The sequence below is a fragment of the Zonotrichia albicollis genome, chromosome 19 (assembly GCF_047830755.1).
Source record: "Zonotrichia albicollis isolate bZonAlb1 chromosome 19, bZonAlb1.hap1, whole genome shotgun sequence".
Lineage (NCBI taxonomy): Eukaryota > Metazoa > Chordata > Aves > Passeriformes > Passerellidae > Zonotrichia > Zonotrichia albicollis.
In genome coordinates this window covers 2,628,986-2,647,865 of record NC_133837.1, presented here as the reverse complement: position 1 = coordinate 2,647,865, position 18,880 = coordinate 2,628,986, and the positions used below count along the sequence as shown (strand labels likewise).

At 48.4% G+C, this 18,880-nt stretch overlaps 1 protein-coding gene across 3 annotated transcripts in view; it reads left to right on the top strand.

Annotated features, from left to right (window-relative positions):
- STX8 (syntaxin 8) overlaps nucleotides 1-18,880 on the top strand; it is a 74,473-nt gene that overhangs the window by 3,507 nt on the left and 52,086 nt on the right. For all 3 annotated transcript variants that reach the window (XM_074555256.1, XM_074555254.1, XM_074555255.1), the window contains exons 3-6: nucleotides 1,498-1,592; nucleotides 2,039-2,149; nucleotides 7,243-7,367; nucleotides 8,605-8,697. In XM_074555256.1, coding sequence (XP_074411357.1) covers nucleotides 1,498-1,592; nucleotides 2,039-2,149; nucleotides 7,243-7,367; nucleotides 8,605-8,697 — 424 coding nt within the window. The remainder of the gene's footprint in view (nucleotides 1-1,497; nucleotides 1,593-2,038; nucleotides 2,150-7,242; nucleotides 7,368-8,604; nucleotides 8,698-18,880) is intronic.

The window sequence follows — 18,880 nt, the reverse complement described above, 5'->3', positions numbered from 1 at the left end:
GGCAGGGTCTGGCAGCACTGCCCCTGCTGCTGCTGCTGCCTTTGGGACTCCAGGAGAGCAGGGCTGAGTGTGAGAGCAGATTTTCCTCTCTGGTCCCAGTTCCCCATTGAGCAGCTGGGGTTGCTGCCCGTTGTAAACAAGAGACACAGCAAGTCTTAATTAGGGTGACTTGCATTGTTAATTGCAGTTTGAGTGTTTTTTTCTGCATAACTGGAATGAAAAGAAATAACATCTGAGGAGGAAAAACTCAGGATGATGTGAGTTTGAGTTGGGAAGGGGTGGGGGGAAAGCAGGAGGGTTTCTGCCAGCCTGGGGTTTGCTTGCAGCAGGGAAGAATGGCTGAATTACATTTTACTGAGAGCAGACACATGTGGGCTTGGGCTGCTCCCTGGTGAGAGGGGACTGGGGAGCTGGGTGCTGCTGAGAGGGGAAATGGAACAATCTGGATTTCTTTGGGGTCTTAGGTTTCAAGTCTGGAGGAGTTCAGTGCAGGGAATGTGTGAATCTGTAGCAGCCTCCTCTCTGATCCTGGTAGCTGGGGAAGAAACCCAGTGGCAAAAGAAGCTGGTGCCTGTATTTTTACTGAAGATCAGAGCAAAGAGCTGGAAATTTATCTGGAAAATATTAAAATGTGCTGAGATGTTTTGCCCATATAAAGAAGTGTGTTTATAAAGACTTGAAAGACAGCTTTCCATATTCATCAGCATTAATACCTCAGAGTTGTGTTTGTGAAACTGTTCCATTGTTTTGTAAGCAGTGACTCCTGGCTCTGAACAGGCTCTCTGGGCTGGCAGTGGAATCCTTCACACCTGTGCAGTAAAAGTTAAATATATATGTCAGATCACAGGACATCCTTCTGGCTGCCCTGGATGGCTCCAGACCCTGGCAGGGGTCTCAGAGACCTTGGCACAGAGTCACAAACACCTGTGCCTTTGATTTTAACCTATGGAAACAATTCACAACTTTGTGTGAAGAGTTACAAGCCACAAGAGTTTGAGTAAAATGATAGTGAATTTGTCACAGGGTGAAAAAGTAGAATTTTTGGGATTTAGAATTGGAGTTCAAGAGGCAAGATGGAGGAATCTGGGTGTGTCCTGTCCTTCTTCTTGTCCTCCATCTTCTGCTGTGATGGTGGCACTTCTGGATGGGTTTAGAGTGGAGGCAGCCTGTCTAACATAGGTGATAGGTATTGGAAAATTATTGTAAATAAAGCACACGTAGTTCTTAGTATGAAAGGCCAACAGCACCCCAAGGGCAGGGACTGTGCCACAACCCGACCTGCTGGACAGATCTCAGCAGATCAGAGAGAGATAAGAGAAAATAAACAACCCTGAAAAGCAGAACCAAGGAATCTCGACTTCTTCTGTTGTGGGGCTGGGAAAAAAGAGACTTTTAATACCTGGGGAGCCATTTCAGCAACAAACCCAAGATATATGTACATGAAATGTGGTGCAGGTCTGCCAGAACAGGCCAGTGACAATGTCTGTGTTCCACCAGGTCAACATTGCCATCAGGTCCTCACTGCAGAGCCTCAGGGAGAAGATCGAGCAGCTGAGGGAGCAGCTGCTGCGGGCGGTGTCCACTCGGCAGATGTACCTGTGCCAGCAGCCTGCCCCGGGCTGAGGCACTGCACAGTGCAATGTGGGAAAATGTGCTGTGCAGAATGTGGTGTGCAAAATGTGTGCAAAGTGTGCTGGGCAAAATGTGCTGTGCAAAATGTGAAAATGTGGTGTGTAAAATGTGTACAAAGTGTGCTGTGCAGGATGTGCTGTGCAGGATGTGCTGTGCAGGATGTGCTGTCCACCCCTGCCACATCTCTGGCTTTCCCCTGGTTCCCTCTGCAGGACACTTGGCACAGAACATTCTCTGTGCTGCTGTTGCCACTGTCAGGGCAGGAAGGGGCGGGCACCCCTGGGCGGCTGGGACAGGGCCTGGCTCTGATCACCCCTGTGTCCCCATCCTTGACAGGAGGGGCTGAGAGGAGCTTGAGGAGAGCTTTGAGGCTGTGTGAGTTTGGTCCTTAACCCAGAGCCCTCAGCACCCAGCTGGAGGGGGACAGGAGGCAGAACCTAGTGGACGAGCTGGTGACACGGCACAGGCAGCTGGAGGCATCCTACAGGAATGAAGGTCCTGAGCCAGACATGAGCAGGTATGGCCCTGTCCCCTCAAATCCCAGGGGATCTGAGCTCTGGGGGCACCTGGAGTGACAGCTGAGCTCATCTGCCCCTGCAGGTACCAATGGGAGGCATTTGCTCAGAAATGAGCTGGTTTTGTCAGTGACAGCACGTGCCTGGCAGCTCTCTTGGTGCCATTCCCAGCTCGGGGACCCTCTGCAATCCTGGTGGATCCTGGCCCAGCTTTGGGCTCCTGGAGGTGGCAGAGCCCCCCTGGAATGTGCCTGGGGCTGACACTCAGCTTTGCCCTGCATTAGAACAATCAGCACCTGGGGTTTGATGGGGCTGAGCGCTGACACTTGCCTGGCTGGTGCTGCTTTTCCACATCTAATCCAGGCCTGATGTGACAGCCCACGGTGCCCAGGCCCTGCTCTTGCCAGCAGCCCTTCCTTTCATTAACCTTCCTGCACCACTGATCACATGTTTGCTGGCCAGGCCTGGGGCTGGAGCTTTGCCCTGGAATTAAGCTGCTTTACTGTGCTCAGCACTCAGGGAGCTCCACATCCTGTGAAAGCTGCTCTGAAGCTGTTTGGGCTGCAGGGCTGGGCTTTAATGCTCCCGGGGCTGATCCCAAGTGACAACTGCTGCAGGACTCTCCCTGCCTGGGGACAGCATTCCTGCCCCTCCAGCCCTAATTAAGGAGCCCCTGGAATGCCCAGGGCAGGGTTGGGCTGTTTGTGTGCCCCCCTCGAGCAGGGCCAGCTCCATTTCCTTTAGTGGGGATTTAATGACAATTTCAGTGGCTTCTGCCGCTGTTTCTCCGGGAGGGTCTGTGCAGGCTGTTGGAGCAGGGGCTGCAGTGGGGCAGAAACCCCAGGGTGTCACTGCATTCCCAAGGCAGGGCGGGGAGAGCAGCCAGCAATGGGGACTCTCTGGGTGCCACAGGTCAGACTTTTGCAGTATTTAAACATCTGTGGAGACAGAGGGATGGGAATAGTCCCACTCCTGTCTGGCCTGGTCTCAGGCTGGAGAAGTCCATGTCAGTCACCAGAGAATCAATGAATTCCTGCCCTTCCTTGGTGTCTCTTGGAATTCCTAAAAACAGAGACAAATTCTGGTGTCTGTGGGACACAAAGCTCCTTCAGGAAGAGAAGAGTCTATATTAATTTTTCTCCTCAGTGAGTCTATAATAGTTTTTCTCCTCAGTCACCGTTTTCCTGTTTGAAGCCCTTCCTGACAGATGGAAGGGATTCCAGCCTGGATCCAAACAGGAATTTTACCTAATGCCAAACAGGCTCCAATCCATGAGTGCCCACTTCAGGTGTCAGATACTTTGGGAATCTGGCTCTTGTTTGTGGGGGGCAAATAAGGAAATAAGAAAATGAGATCAACAGGAGTGGTCTGGGTGCATCTGAAATCCCTTCCTGATGTCCTCTCAGTTGTGCTGGAGCCTCCTGGCTGCAGCATCCTGAGATGGGGATGGCTCAGGTGGGTGGGACAGAGGGAATTGTGCCCCAAGAGAGCCCCTGAGTGCCAGGATCAAACCTGGGCTGGGGCTTCCCAGGGTTCAGGGGGCTCTGTGGTCAGGGCTGCCCTGCAGCTCCAGCCCTTGGGGCAGTGGGAGCAGGGAACCACAGGGAGATGCTGTCCAGGGCCACATGGTGTTCCCTGGAGTGGGGAACTGCAGCTCCTGTGCTGCTGGGCTGGAAATCCTCTGAAATCTGCCAGCTGCAGGGACTGCTGGAGAATTCCCATCAGGAGGGGTTACTGTGAGGAAATCTCCACCTGGATGGTGCCTGGAGGGGATTTGGAGCTGACTGTGCTCGTGTGGCCTCTCATGGGTTTTTGGAGAGATAGGGTTTCTATTTCAGAAAATTCATTTTTATTAGAAAATTGTTATATAGAAAATTTATATAGATTTTTTTTTTTACAAATTTCTATATTTGTATAGAAAATTGTTTTATTTATTAGCTTGGAGCTTCCTAAAAATACAGAGTGAGCTCTGTAAGTGAGAGAATGCCCCAGTCCTGCCGCTTCCCTGTGGAGAGTGACCTGTGAAGCCAGGCTGGGGTGCCCTGGGTGCTTCAAAGAGCCCCTCTGCAGTTCAGGGAATGTTCAAGTGATCATCCACCCAGCTGTCAGATGACCCAGGTTTTGTTTCAGACTCAGTCTTGCAGAGCCCTAAGCCTCGATGTGTGGCCTGGAGTAAGTGCTGGTTGAGTAATCTAAGTTACTTGGGAGGTGTTCTCAGAATTATCAGTGAAACAAAGGACAAGCCCTCCCTTGTTAGGCAGTACCAGAGCTCCCTGATTTTAAGGCCCATCACCTTTTTTGCTCGGGCATATCGCTGAGCCCTGTAATTAGTGAAATCTGCTCCCCTCATCAAAAGGCATCCCCACACTGCAGTGCTCTGTGAGGCTCCCCGGCTTTGCCTGATTAACTCGTGGAGGCAGTGGGTGGCTAATTGGATAAGCTTTAATCTTCACACCAGGCAGGGCAGGAGGAAGTGGGGCTGTGTGCAGGGGAAGGCAGTTACCAAACATGTCACAAAGATTATTGTGAGCAGCAAACCCCGGGCATGACCCAGCCCCAGGAGTGGGGCTGGCAGGGACAGAGGCACAGCCACAAATTGTCCCAGATTTGCTTGCCTTGGCTGTTTTTGGGCTGGCAGGAATAGCTGTCCTGGTTTTAGCAAGCAGAGAGTTTCTGTTCCCTTTGCTTTGGTTAAACAGCTCTGGCAGATGTTGTTACCTGGGGTTTGTGTCCCTCTAATTGAGGGGAATTGGGAGAGCTGCAGAGCTGGTTCCATCTCTAGCAGAGCAGTGTTTCTGTCGTGGTCACAAACTGGTGGCACTGGGAAATAAAAGAGCCCATTTAATCTCCCAGAGCAGGGAGGAAAGGTGGGCAATGTGCAAAACTGCACTCCAGGTGTGTGTCAGTTTGTCTGGTCCAGCCTGACTGCCAGCCCTGAGAAATGCAGGGGAATTTCATGGAGGAGCAGGGCTGGGGTGCAGAACAATCCCAGCTCCTCTCCCTGAACACCCAGCTGGCCATGGCACAGCAGGGCTGGCTCTGCTTTGGGGTTCACCCATTGGGGTGGGTAAGGCAGATGCTGAGATTTAGAAAAAGTGCTTTTGAGCCATTTTCATGAAAAAAGAGGTCTTCTGTTTTTTCTATATATTTTCCATATTTTTCTATTTTTTCATATTTTTCCATATTTTTTATTTATTTTTCTTTCTTTATTTTTTCCTATATTTGTTTTTTTTTCTGTATTTGTTTTTATATTTGTTTTTTCCTGTATTTGTTTCTTTTCCTATATTTGGTTTCTTCCCCTATATTTGTTTTTTTTCCCTATATTTGTTTTTTTCTTTATTTCCTATTTATTTTTTCCTATTTATTTTTTCTATTTTTTTTTTCCTATTTTTCCTACTGCCTTCACCCGGAGCCGGAGCGCAGTGCCCGCGCTGCCGCGGCCGGGCAGAGGAGCTGCGGGCTCTGCTCGGGTGATTTCCCAGCAGCGCTGCTCCATCGCACGGCCAGGAGATGTCCCCAGCTGCCCGGGATTGCTGCGGGAGCCCCGGGAGCTCGGAGCCCTTCGGTGCCCCTCTGTCCCCCCAGTGCCCCCCAGTGCCCCCCTGCCCCGGGCTTGGCCACAGAGGGGTGCCCAGCACAGGGGGGCACTGGGCAGATCAGAGCAGCTCCATAAAAACTCAACTAAAAACACCGAAACAACTGCAACGTTCTCATTTAGGTCTGGGTGTAACTAAGATAATTAGTTATTCTTAAAAATACTTATAAATAATATAAATATATATAAATAATATAAAAACCGTATAAATAGTAGTTATTATAATTAATTATTACTTCTTATAATAATTAGTTATTTTAGTTACACCAAAGTCTAATAATTGAGAACTTCGGAGATCCTAAAATCCCTCTCATTTCTTCTGTTTGTGGAAGTGCTTTGGGAAAGAGCAGGGAGAAGCTAAAATGGGGATGAAATACAGAGTTGAAAGAAAGAAAAGCAGAAAGCAAAGCTCCAACTTGTGAATTGCTCCAACTTCCTCCAGTTTGGGGGAAGCAGCCTCAGCATGCCTCCCCCCAGACCCAAGCTGCAGCTCTGGGGTCAGGGACTCCCAGTCTGCTGTGCAGTTTGTCCTGTAGGAGACACCAGTGAAGGGCTGGAAGGCAGAAAGCAGAAATCTGGGACTGAAGAAATGTTTCAGTGGGGTTTCATTTTACTGCCTGGATTTATGTTCCTTGGACATGGAAATCTTGTTTTCTATGGTCACCAGGGAGGTGTCTGTAATGTGAACAATCTCAAGTCATAATTCTTTGAAAAGAAAACCCATTATTTAATTACTCTTTCATTTAGGAGTGTGTGCTCCTGGCTTCTCATTTGGGCTGGTGCCAGACTGGGAAATACAGGGAGGGAGCTGTGTCCATCTCAGTTCCCAAATCCAGGAATGTTCCTGCTTAGCTTTGGTCAGCATGGCAGGGAATTCTCATCTGATTTGCATCTCTGTTAACAAGTGGATCCTGTTGCTGTTTGAAGCTGTGGCAGTATTTTATGTGCTTTGATCAGGTAGCAAATCCAGGAATAATGTGTATTCCCAGGAATGCTATGTGCTCTACATGCAAACAGCATTTTATATGGATTTATTTATTTATTTATGTATTTATTTATACAATAAATACATACATATATTTATCTATACAATAAATACATAAATACATATATATTTATATTTATTTGTACAATCTGTGGATTTATTACACAATTATTTGTCCCTGTAAGATGAATTCTGTCCTTCCTTACCACTTCCAGCCTGTGGGGTGGATTTGTTCTTGGGGATTGTTCTGGCTGATCCCTGCTGGGCTGCACAGAGGGCTCAGCCCTGGGTGCTGCTGTGTGCCAGGGATGGGAATCACTCACTGGGCTCTGGGTGCTGTGTGCCAGGGGACAGACACCCAGCCAGGGTGGGAATCACTCACTGGGCTCTGGGTGCTGTGTGCCAGGGGACAGACACCCAGCCAGGGATGGGAATCACGCACTGGGCTCTGGGTGCTGTGTGCCAGGGGACAGACACCCAGCCAGGGTGGGAATCACTCACTGGGCTCTTTTCAGGTCCAGCCTCATGGCAGGAGGGGCCAAACGAGGCGTCACCAACCCCTGGCTCTTGGAAGAATCGGAGGAGACCAGAGGACTTGGCTTTGATGAGCTCAGGCAGCAGCAGAGAAGGATCATTGAAGGTACAAGAGCCTTTCTGGTTGTTTTGAGCATCTCTGGGACTCTGAGAGGAGCTTTTATTTGGACCTCAATACTCCAGCCTGGGCTGAAGTTTGATTCTTTACAGATGTCAAACACAGCAGCTCCAGGCAGCTGCTCTCTGTGTGTGCAGGGGCAGCATTGTGCTTGCAATGTTCTTACCTGGATGCAACCTCTTAAATTAAATTTCAGAGGTCCTGATTTGCCCATATTTAAGGTTTTGTGTGCTGTGTGATCACATAACTGCCCTGGCTGAAGGGGCCTTGCTGGGTGCATTAAAGGTCTTGTTGAACTGGGACAAGGTAAGAAACTCCAAATCAATTAATCCAAAAACGGTCTTCAGATTTTGGCCCTCTGCACCCATGGGGAGTCTCTGGCTTTGGGAGTGTTGGGAGAGCTCAGCCTGGGGAGGTCAGGTGGCTGATGAGGTCATTTCCAGGCAATTCCAGTCCTGGAAGTGATGCAATGAAATCATTCTCCAGGAAAAGCCTGCTTCACTCTGCCTGGGAACATCAGCTCAGGAGGGTTTCTGATGGGCCAGGAGGGGCTCAGCTGCGTTTTTAATTACCTTATAGCTAATTAAACTGGGGCTAAAGGAGGCTGCAGGAGTGGAGGTGTCCTGGGCAGCCCATTTGGGCATCACTGCTGTGCCCTGGGCACTGACCCTTTGCAGCTTCTCAGTGCCACCCTGGCAGCTCTGGGCAGGGAGAGCTGCACATTTGGGCTGAGGGGCTCCTTGCAGGGCCCAGGGGATGTGCTTCTTGCCCCATGTGTCACTGCCCTCATCCCCTCAGCTCTCCCCACCCTCCGTGTCCTCTCGCAGCTTTCAAAATCTCTTGGAATTCTTTGGTGTTTGCATCACCTGTTTTCTTTTATTCATGTTAAAAGTTGCTTGGAAAATTTAAAAAGGCTAATCTGGAGCTCGCTGTGCGTGCCAGAAAATCCCCTGCATTTATGATTGAGTAACGGCTAAATGTTAAATTCTTGGATTTTTTTTTTTTTGGATCCTCAGCAAAATGTCCCAGCCAGAGCACAGAAATTATTTACCCATCATTCACGTTATTTCAAGAGCACTGTTACCATAATTTTCATGTTGTGTTCATGTGTTTTTCTTAATACATTTTAGCCCTTTAAGCACAGAGTGGGTTTTTTTCCTTCACTTCTACCTATTTTATGTAGCCTGGCATTTCAGCAGTAATTTAATATATTTTCCTGGTGCAGAACAAGATGCTGGACTCGATGCTCTTTCTTCAATCATATCCAGGCAGAAACAAATGGGGCAGGAAATTGGGAATGAGCTGGACGAGCAGAACGGTAAGGACCAGGTCTTGCCTCACTTTTGTGTAAACCTGGGGTTTGTTTTTTCCTCTCCTCACACAACTGCTCCTCCTGCCCACAGAGCAAGCAGCTGGCACTGAAGATGTGTATTTAGGCATTGCAGACTGTGCCCACTCACACCTGGTTCTATTGTGCCCGCTCACACCTGGTTCTATTGTGCCCACTCACACCTGGTTTTGCTGTGCCCGCTCACACCTGGTTTTGCTGTGCCCCTCTCCTCCCCTGTGGGCTGTGCCCAGTGCAGAACACTTGGGGTGCTTCCCCCAGCCTGACTCTGGAACAAGGACATTGCTGATTGCTGCTCCAGAGCACAGAATGGATGTTGTGCTCCATCTTCTGCCTTTTTCCATTTTATGGCAGTTTTTATGTGTTGCAGGGCTTCACTTGAGCATTCTCATTCTGTATTTCCTGATTAGCTAATGGAGAAGTCTTGAGGCAGCGATTAAAGGAGCAGCCTTGCACTGTTTGCTGCAAGAGATTGGGTTGGGGAGGGTTTGTGGCAGTGAGTGTGGCTCAAATTCAGTGTCATATTGAACCAGAAGAGCACCTATCTCCTTTCAGAGGAGCCCGTGCCCTGTGGAGTTGCTCTCCTGCAATAATAAGTAAATAAAAGTGCTTTGTTACTCACCTCACTGTGGCATGAGCAGATCCTGCTGAGCTCTGCATCCCTTCCACCTGGAACAGCCCAGAGAGAGCCCTGGGCTTCATCCCTGGGCAGGGCAGTGTCCTTTTCCTTGCTGAGAGCCTGAAACCCTGATTCCTGCTTCTTCTGGGGTGGTGTTTGCCCTCTGCAGTCTCTGGAGTTTGGAACCTCTCTGCTCAGAGTGAGGGGTTCCAGAGTCACATCCCACTGTCAGTGCTGATGTCAGCTCTGCTCTGTGCACAGAAGGATGGGTTTCTCCTGTTTGCCACAGCTAAGCCCAGGAGGGATGTGAAATGCCTAGAATAGGAGGGGAAATTCCTGCAATATGTCTTTGTTTATTAATCTTAGGTCTGCTAAGGAAGGGTTTGTGCAGCTGGGACAGACCATGCTCAGGGCTCTTGGCATGTTTGGATCCTCTGCCTCGTGTGAGGAAAGACATTTTCAATTAGGGGTCTCATCTCATAGGTTCCTTTATTAATTGTTGTTTAAAAAGTCATATTAATTGCTTTTTTTTCCCTCTAAATATACAGTAGGAATTTCCTCTAAATAGGAGACAGGTGGGAAGCATGAGCATGTTTATGGATTCTCTGTAAAATTTTGGTTTCTCCTTAGGAAAATACACAATCTGTGTCCCATTTCCCTGCTGGGGGTTGGGAATGGTTCCCCAAATTCTTATGTTTTTGGGACCTTGTGTTTTGTGCCATTGTATTTTTGCCAGACTTCTAGCAACAAGACCTGGAAATATCTGTGAATGGAATATATTTAACCCTCCTTTTTACGAATACTGCAGATAGTGCTGCTGTTGTTTGTCTTGGAGACAGTTACAAACCTTGAGCAAATTCCTGTGTTTCCTTGGAGCTCCACCTTGAGCTGAGGCAGCAGAGGGGAGCCTTGTGGGTGCTCTGAGCAGGAGAGGTGAGGATGGTGTGTGCTGCTCCTGGGGGTGCTCAGAGCCTGTGTCCCACAGCCAGGAGCAGCAGAGCTGCCAGCCCTGTAGGAAGGGTCAGCAGGAGAGGCTGCAGCTGCCCAGGGGATTTGGGAGCAGCCTCCAGGTGTGGGGCAGATCACTCAGCACTTCCTCCATCCCTGCCATGCCAGGGGAGCTCCCCTGTTTCCCCTGACTCAATGCAATCCCTTTTTGGGGTTTTTGGCAGGTATGAGGGATAGGGTCAGACATTTCATTGCCACTGGCACCCTGCAGGAGCTGAAGCCCTTAGCAATATTTTCCAGGGGCTGTTTCCCTGTGCACACCTCACTTCATGCCCTGTGTTAACCACGAGCAGACTTTGCTCAGGCTCTGTGCCAAGCCCTGTCGCTGCTGCTGGCCCAGGCTGATGAGGATAACTGCCCTGCAATTTCCCCTGCCCTGGAATCCCTTTCCTTCCTGGTGCTGAGTGATAATGGCATCGTCTGCCTTGTGGGGAGGCACGGGAAGTTCATCTTCATTAAGTGCTGCTTCAACATTTCTCTTTCCTGCACTCAGACTTTCCATCAGAGCTCCTTTCTGTGGGAAGCTTCACTTCCCCTTGCCTGGCTGCTGGGGATGTTCCCACCTTCTGCAGCTTCTCCTGCTGTTAAAATAAAGCCTGCCTTCATCCAGGAGCAGCTGATAGCGTGCATTAATTAATGAATTAGCCTTTGGGGAGCTGGGTACCAATTTTCCAGGCTCCACAACTAGATTTTTAATTTCAGATTCAGTAGCATATTAATGCTGAACTGGAGTTGGGAGAAAGAATTGACCATGTTGACTGCAGTAGTGGCTGTCCTCAGCCTATATATTCTTTTTTTCATGGTTATCCCTATCACACTGGGCAAAGAAAATGTAAGGATCATGTGTGTCTGTGCAGCTAAGTAGCTCTTGGGGCAGGATATATACAAGATATTCATTCAGCCTGAATTCAATGCATTGGGCTGTGGAAAGTATTGAACCTTGATCACTCCTAATAGTGACTGACTCCTCTGCCATTGTGTGAGGACAGATGAGTGACCTCTCATCACAGTGATCACACACACACTGCCATCCAACTGGAAAGAAACTCTTTTGTTGACCTGAAATGAAATATATCTATATATTTATGAATTATATTTATATAATATGTATATATTTATCTAATATTTATACATTATTACATTTCTAGTATTTATATTATTTAATAAATATTTATTTAAATATTTATATGAATTCTATTTATAGAATATTTATATATTTATTCTTTATATTGTATATTAATATTATTTATTATATTTGTATATATATTTATATGAATTCTATTTACAAAATATGTATATTTATATATATTTCTATATGAATATACAAATGAAACACTCATTTCCTCAGGTCTGCTTTTCCCAGCTCCCTGGAGGTGTTGGCACCCCCAGCTCCCCGGGGTGCTCAGAGGCATTTGGGCATTATCCCCTGGTGCCAGCTGGGGTAGCTGTGCCCCTGCAGATGCACCAACACCGAGGGATTCATTATGCAAAGTTTACTCCTCATGTGTGGATTGCTTTGTGTTTGTTAAATGACTGCAAATTGATTAAACCCCTTTGGGAGGGAGGTGCCCGGTGGTGCTGAGGGACAGGGCTGGAGCTGTGTCCCTGGGCATCCCTGGGCATCCCTGGGCATCCCTGGGCATCCCTGGGCTCTGGAGACAGCTGTGCCCATGGAGGGTCCTGTCCTTGCGCCCAGGTGACAGCAGGTGACACCAGCCTGCCTCGGCCCACATCTCTGCAAGAACCTCTGGAGGCAGCAGGGGCTGCTCAGGTGGGATCCCTGCATCACAGAATGTTCTGGAAGAGCTCCTTTCCCCCAGGGTACAGCTGGGGTGGATGTTGGTGGCACAGAATGTTCTAGAAGAGCCCATTCCCCCTGGGTGGATGTTGTTGTGCTGAGCCCCATCCTTGGCTCTCCCATCCTCATTTTAGTGGGGTCTCAGTGGTTCTGTGCTCAGGTTTTCACTGCAGCTCTGCCCTGCAAGTTTTCTGGCTCTGCTCAAAGCTGATTTTGGGCCTGTGCAAACCTCCTGAGCCGGGCATTTTGCACTGATGAGCAAAAGAGAAGCTGGGTACCAGGAGACATTGTTTTTTTTCCAGCCTCAGGAGTTTGCTAGCAGTGGGGATTAGCAAAAGAATTTTCCCATCATTAGCTCCAAATTTGGCCCCAGAAAACTTTCTGTAATCTTTTCATCTGTTCCATAAAAAAAATAAAAAAGAAAGAAAATAGTGTAAATGGCCTCTGGCCCTGGTGATGAGGCAATCTAATCTAGTGCAATAATTGTGGAAGAATGCTTTCAGAAATTGTGAATGCTGTTTGTTTTACCCTTATAGAGATGTTGTTTTCTCATTGTGACATGCTTGCATGAGAATGGAGTACTCTGGGATGGATGGTAAATATTGGGAGCTTGCAAAACTCGCCCTGTTTGGCATTTTTCCCTGCCAGGGTCATTCCTTTGCTCTGCTGAGGAGGGATTCCTTTGCTTCCGGCTCCTCTGAACTCCATAGCAGAGCATAAATAAATTCATGTCTAGATAAACTGCAAAATCAGACCCTTCATGTCCTTCTCCTGGTCAGGACAGTGCTGTGCCAGTCAGGATGTCCCTACCCAGAAAGGATCATTTTAAGTAAACCACCTCTCATAATAATCCTTTAATTATATTGTTATGTAACGTTTTCAATTTCTTGTCAAAATCAAGTTTCTGAAACCGACCAGAAATTGTGGCACAATGTTTTTGTTTACAATGGCTGTGCAAAGCAAAGGTTGCAGTGTCACCTCTGGTCACAGTGGGTGGCACAAGATCCTGCAGAGGGACCCAGCTCAGCCTGGGGCAGGGTTTGGTTGCCCTGATGGAAGTGTGAGCCTGGAGCCTGTTCTGGCTGCTCTGAACACACCTGGACAATTGTCCTGGCACCATCAGTAAAGGATGGAAACGTCCCTGGTGCTGCCAGGCTTACTGGAGGCAGCAGCAGAGTGACATTCCCCTCCAGGGCAGTGCTCAGTGCTGCAGCAGCCCAGACAGTGAAGAGCTCCTCCTAAAGGTTATTTACATGGCTATGGCAAAATCCTAAAGTCATTTCACGTTTCTGTTTATTAGGAACTTTTTGCTGTAATACAAACTAATCAGCACTGTGTATGGGTGTGCTGGAGTGCTGAGCCTCAGAGCAGAGGCTGGGGATGCATCGCATCATTGTTAGGATTAGTTTGTAAATCAGAAATGAGTAAAGATTGAAGTTTCAGAGATGTTCATCATCTTGTCTAAACAATATCTGTTTCCATCCTTTGGAGGTGGCTCCATCCTGTCTCTGTGAGCCCTTGGAGGTGCTCAGCATTCCCAGGAAAGGCTGAGCACCAGCAGGTTCAGCTTTGCTGGAAGCCTCCATGGCGGACCACGTGTTTCTAATATTCGTATTTAAAATAACCATCCCTAGCCCCAGTGACCTCAGACCGTGCAGATAGATTTTAATTTTGCTTCCTGAGCTTATTGTATGGAATAGAAACAACTGCAGTGTTACTGGGACACAGATCTGTCTTTATTGCACATTGTTTAAGTGGATTTAACCCTTCCTAGGGGGAAACTTAACTTTGCTTTTTGTCTAGAGTGGTCTGAATAGTGCAGTACTTAGGCTGAGAAGCTGGGAGCTGCCAACTCTGAGCTTACATGGCACTTCTTGGGTGTATTTTTAGTCCTACAGCCCTTGCACTCTGTTTTCTGCAGGTCTTGCCTCATTTCTTGCATGGGACTCAATCTCTTCTGGGGCTGAGCTGTGCATTTGTGGAACTGTCTGTAAGGTCCCTGCCTGGCTGTTCCAGGTGTGGAGAAACGTTTAGGGAGTGGGGCCAGGCTTGTGAGAGGGTTTGTGGCAGCGGCAGCAGATGAATGTGGCCTGAGAGCACAGAACTATCTATGCTGCTGCCCAGGAGCTGAGGGTTTAACCCATCCTGGGCTCTGCAGCAGTGCCTGGCTGGGCACCCCAGGCTGGGTGCAGGGAATCAGGGAATGCCTGGGCTGGGAAGGAGCTCTGGGATCACCTGGGCCACCCCCAGCTGGGACTGGCGATGTGGAATCATTTCTTTGTGAAGAACCTTTAAAATCCCAGAGTCCAGCTATAAACCTGGCACTGCCAGCTCCACCACAAACCATGGCCCTGAAATATATTGGAAAGGTAGATAAGGTTTGGTTTGCTTGTGGTTTTGAAAAAGAGAGCTTCAAACTCTCTTTGAGGGAACATCCAAACTAAACCTTCACTACAGAATAAACCTCCAGTTTTCCATGTGAGTTGCAGTAGTGGTGTTTCATCTCCCAGGGAAGCTGTCGGAGTCAGAGCACACTCAGCCCTGCTGTCAGGAGGGCCATGCTGGGCAGGTCTGTGGGGCAGCTTTAACTCCAGAGCAGAGCTGGAGCTGTGTGCAGTCCATCAGGAATGCAGCCTCGTGCTGGGTGATGAGGATAAAACAAATTATTTGGTGTCTGTCAAGGAAGTCACCCTGCCTGTGCTGCCTGCTGGGTGATGGAAACCAAGGTTACACTGAATTTGCATTGCTTTGAGAAAGGTAGCTACACAAAAAAAAAAAGTATTTACAGTGTTTCCTAACCTTTAAAGTATGAGACTTTGCTGCTTCAGTATTTCCAGTGTTTATTTATCTGTGAAATTTCCTGGTATTCTTAAAAGGAATGTGGAAAAAGCAGGGAAGCCACTGCAGAATGGATGTGTCTGCAAGCCTGGGTGTGCAGCCAGATGGGAACCTGCACAGGGAGCTCTGGAGCTCAGGCCCAGGGCAATTTCAGCAGTGTTGGATGATTGGAGCAGCAGGAGGAGGTGTGAGGTGTGCTGGCCATTGCTTCACAGAGGGCTGCTGACAGCACGGGGAGGAACAGGGAGCAATCATCCCTGTGCAGCCTGTCAGGCTCTGCTGGGCTGGGTTTGCCTCCTCATGCTGCCTGTCAGCCTTTGCTAGGCTGGGTTTGCCATGCAGTCCCATCCTTTTTGGTTTTCTCTCCTCAGTGCAGTTTCTGCTCTTGTGCCTGTCACCTGTATGGCTTGTCCTTAGTCCCCAGCTGGAGCAGGAATTGTTTTGTCTCCCTGCTCTGTGCATGAAGCTCACATCCCCTGATATGAACCCAGACCCACACACTAAAGCAGCACAGAACCTGAAAACAGAAAAGCCAAACCTGAAGGCGTCACTTTAGGTGACTGGAAATAGAGAATGGGGAGCAGCCAGGGGCTCAGCAGGACTCTTGTGCAGGGGACATGCAGAAGATGCTGCTGGTGCTCCCAGGGGTGTTTTTGCTGCTCCCAGGGGTATTTGCAGAGGTTATTGCTCCCAGGGGTGTTTATTTGCTGCTCCCAGGGGTGTTTTCCCTTCTCCCAGGAGTATTTGCAGCCCTGGGGCTGCACCTGGCAGGGATGAAAGTCCCACTGCTGCCCCAGGCTGCTCACACACAATGAGCCTGGCTGGCCCCTTGGCACGGGCAGCCTTTTTCCTTCAATAGTTCAGGCTGTAAAATAACTGTTCAACATTTGTCTTCTCAATTATGTGGATTTTTCCACAGTTAGTCAATCCCTACCTTACCCAGCCCGTGTTGGGGAGGGGGAAGCTGTCTCCCTCCATCTGTCTGACCAGGGACCAGAGCTGCTGGGGAAATGAGCTTCCAGCTTTTCTAAACCTTTCAGGATTTTTTGATAAGAATTATGATCTCAAACATCTTCTTTGTTAATCCTTGTCTTTCATTTCCTAATGGAGAGCTCTGGTAGAAGCCTCAACTTTTAGCACATGAGAGTTTCCCATCTGCTTCTTCAGGCATTTGATTTAAACTGTTTAAAAAGAAAACAAAACCCAACTGTAATTGTAGATATTTCAAAACGCTGATGATTTTTTTCCATGTTCATTTTGCTTTTCCTCTGTTCGAGAAAATCTCAAGCTGGGCCTGTGGAAGGGGATTCATTTTCCCAGCCTGCTTTCTCAGGATGTCTGTCATGTATCAGAGAGGAGCAGGGAGGGACAAGCCTGGTCTGTTCTCCTTTAGAGCCCCTTTTTGGTCAATCCCCACCTGTCTGGGAGCAGCTATATTCCCTATCCTACCCAGCTATATTCCCTATCCTACCCAGCTATATTCCCTATCCCATCCAGCTATATTCCCTATCCCATCCAGCTATATTCCCTATCCTACCCAGCTATATTCCCTATCCTACCCAGCTATATTCCCTATCCCATCCAGCTATATTCCATATCCTACCCAGCTATATTCCCTATCCCATCCAGCTATATTCCCTATCCCATCCAGCTATATTCCATATCCTACCCAGCTATATTCCCTATCCCATCCAGCTATATTCCCTATCCCATCCAGCTATATTCCATATCCTAGCCAGCTATATTCCATATCCTACCCAGCTATATTCCCTATCCCATCCAGCTATATTCCATATCCTACCCAGCTATATTCCCTATCCCATCCAGCTATATTCCATATCCCACCCAGCTATATTCCATATCCTACCCAGCTATATTCCCTATCCTACCCAGCTATATTCCATATTCCATCCAGCTATATTCCATATCCTACCCAGCTATATTCCCTATCCTACCCAGCTATATTCCATATTCCATCCAGCTATATTCCATATCCTACCCAGCTATATTCCATGTCCTATCCAGCTATATTCCATGTCCTATCCAGCTGTATTCTATGTCCTATCCAGCTATATTCCATATCCCATCCAGCTATATTCCATGTCCCATCCAGCTATATTCCATATCCTACCCAGCTATATTCCCTATCCTACCCAGCTATATTCCATATCCCATCCAGCTATATTCCATGTCCCATCCAGCTATATTCCATATCCTACCCAGCTATATTTCATGTTCTATCCATCTATATTCCATATCCTATCCAGTTATATTCCCTATCCTACCCAGCTATATTCCCTATCCCATCCAGCTATATTCCATTTCCTGACTTTCCAGTCCTGCTTGTGGCAAAGAAGGGCAGGGGATGGATTGCCCTGTGCTGAGCAGCCTTTGCTAGAGGAGCTGGGAAAATGTTTGTTGTGTGAGTTTCTGTGTAATTGTATTTATTTTATACCCTTGTTGATACACCAAGGTGTTGTACTGACTCATTCTCCTCTGGTTTTTGGCTGAGTTAGGAGGGTTTGGCTGCGTCAGGGAGGGTTTGCAGGTCTGAGCCAGGATCCCAAATGCTTTCTGTGTGCCTGAGCTGGTGCTCAGTGAGCACGATGGGGCTGCTTCAGCATTTTCTCACTGTGACATTTCCCTGTCTCTGGGTAATGTTTTATTCCCCAGTCCTTAAGCACCACTTAGGCTAAAAATAATGGTTTATTTTTAAATATTTGCTATTTGTGGCAGTGAAGTGCAGCTTGATGGTTTCTACTTCAGTGTGTACATTAAAGACTCTCACTCCAGTGCTTCCTCTGTGTCTTCCCCTTCTCTGAGGGGATTTTAGGGTTTATGGAGGAGGTTTTGGGGTGTCCCCGGCTGTGGGACATGCACAGGAGGAGCTGCTTTGCCAGGCACTGCTGGAGAGGAGATGATCCCAGCCTTTGGAGGGGGAGCAGATGCTCCTGTGTCATGGTGATTCCACTCAGGGCTTTTAATGGATTTCCCAGGAACCCTGCAGGGCTGGAGGCTGCACAGTTACAGCTCAGGAGAGGAGCAGGAAACCACATTCCTGGGCACATTGTGCTGCTGAGGTATGGCTGGAATCTGAGCAGTGCTTTGAACTGGGCTCACTCAGCCTGAGCTGCTCTGGGCTCTCCAGCACATCCTCCTGCTTTTCCCATCACCTCCAGGAGCTCATCCCTCCTCCCATGCCTCTCTGCCACCTCTCCTGTTCCCCTGAGCACCATTTATTGCTTCTCTGGCTCTGTGTGCAGTCCCTGGAGATGCTGCCTTGACTTTTGGGGTGCCTGGGTGGGGCTGTTCCAGCTGGGGCTGCTGTCCCAGTCCCAGTTTGTCCCTCCCAGGAGCTGGGCTGGGCTGAGGCAGCAGAACCCATCCATGGTGCAGCACTGGGGGGGATTTGCCATGTCATTTTAAGTGTAAGGAAATTTGAAGGGTCAGGTTGTGCCCATGGTGTTGGTGGGAGCTGTTTTTCACAGAGGGGTTTTGGCCTGTGCTGGGTCAGATTTTTCTGTTTAATGCCAGGGTAGCTTGATGGAGGCAGAGTGGGGGCAGGTGCTTCCTCAGAGCTGTGTTTGAGTCAGAAGCAAAAACAATGTGACATAAAGGTGGCATTCTGCTGAAATGGTGAGGTTGGTATCTTAGAGCATCCCAACATCACTTAAAAACTGATAAAATCATTATGCTGTAATTACTACAGCTATAAATTGCTGTAAATTAAAGCAACTTCCCTGCAAGCTTGGGTGTAACCTTTTAATGGGAATTTGCTGATGTATTGAATGTGTTTCATCCCTGTGCATCCCAAACCAGGCTGGTGTGGGTATGACCCTGTTTGTGCCATTATTGTGAGAAGCTCTGCCCTGCTGCCTGAGCCAGGCCTT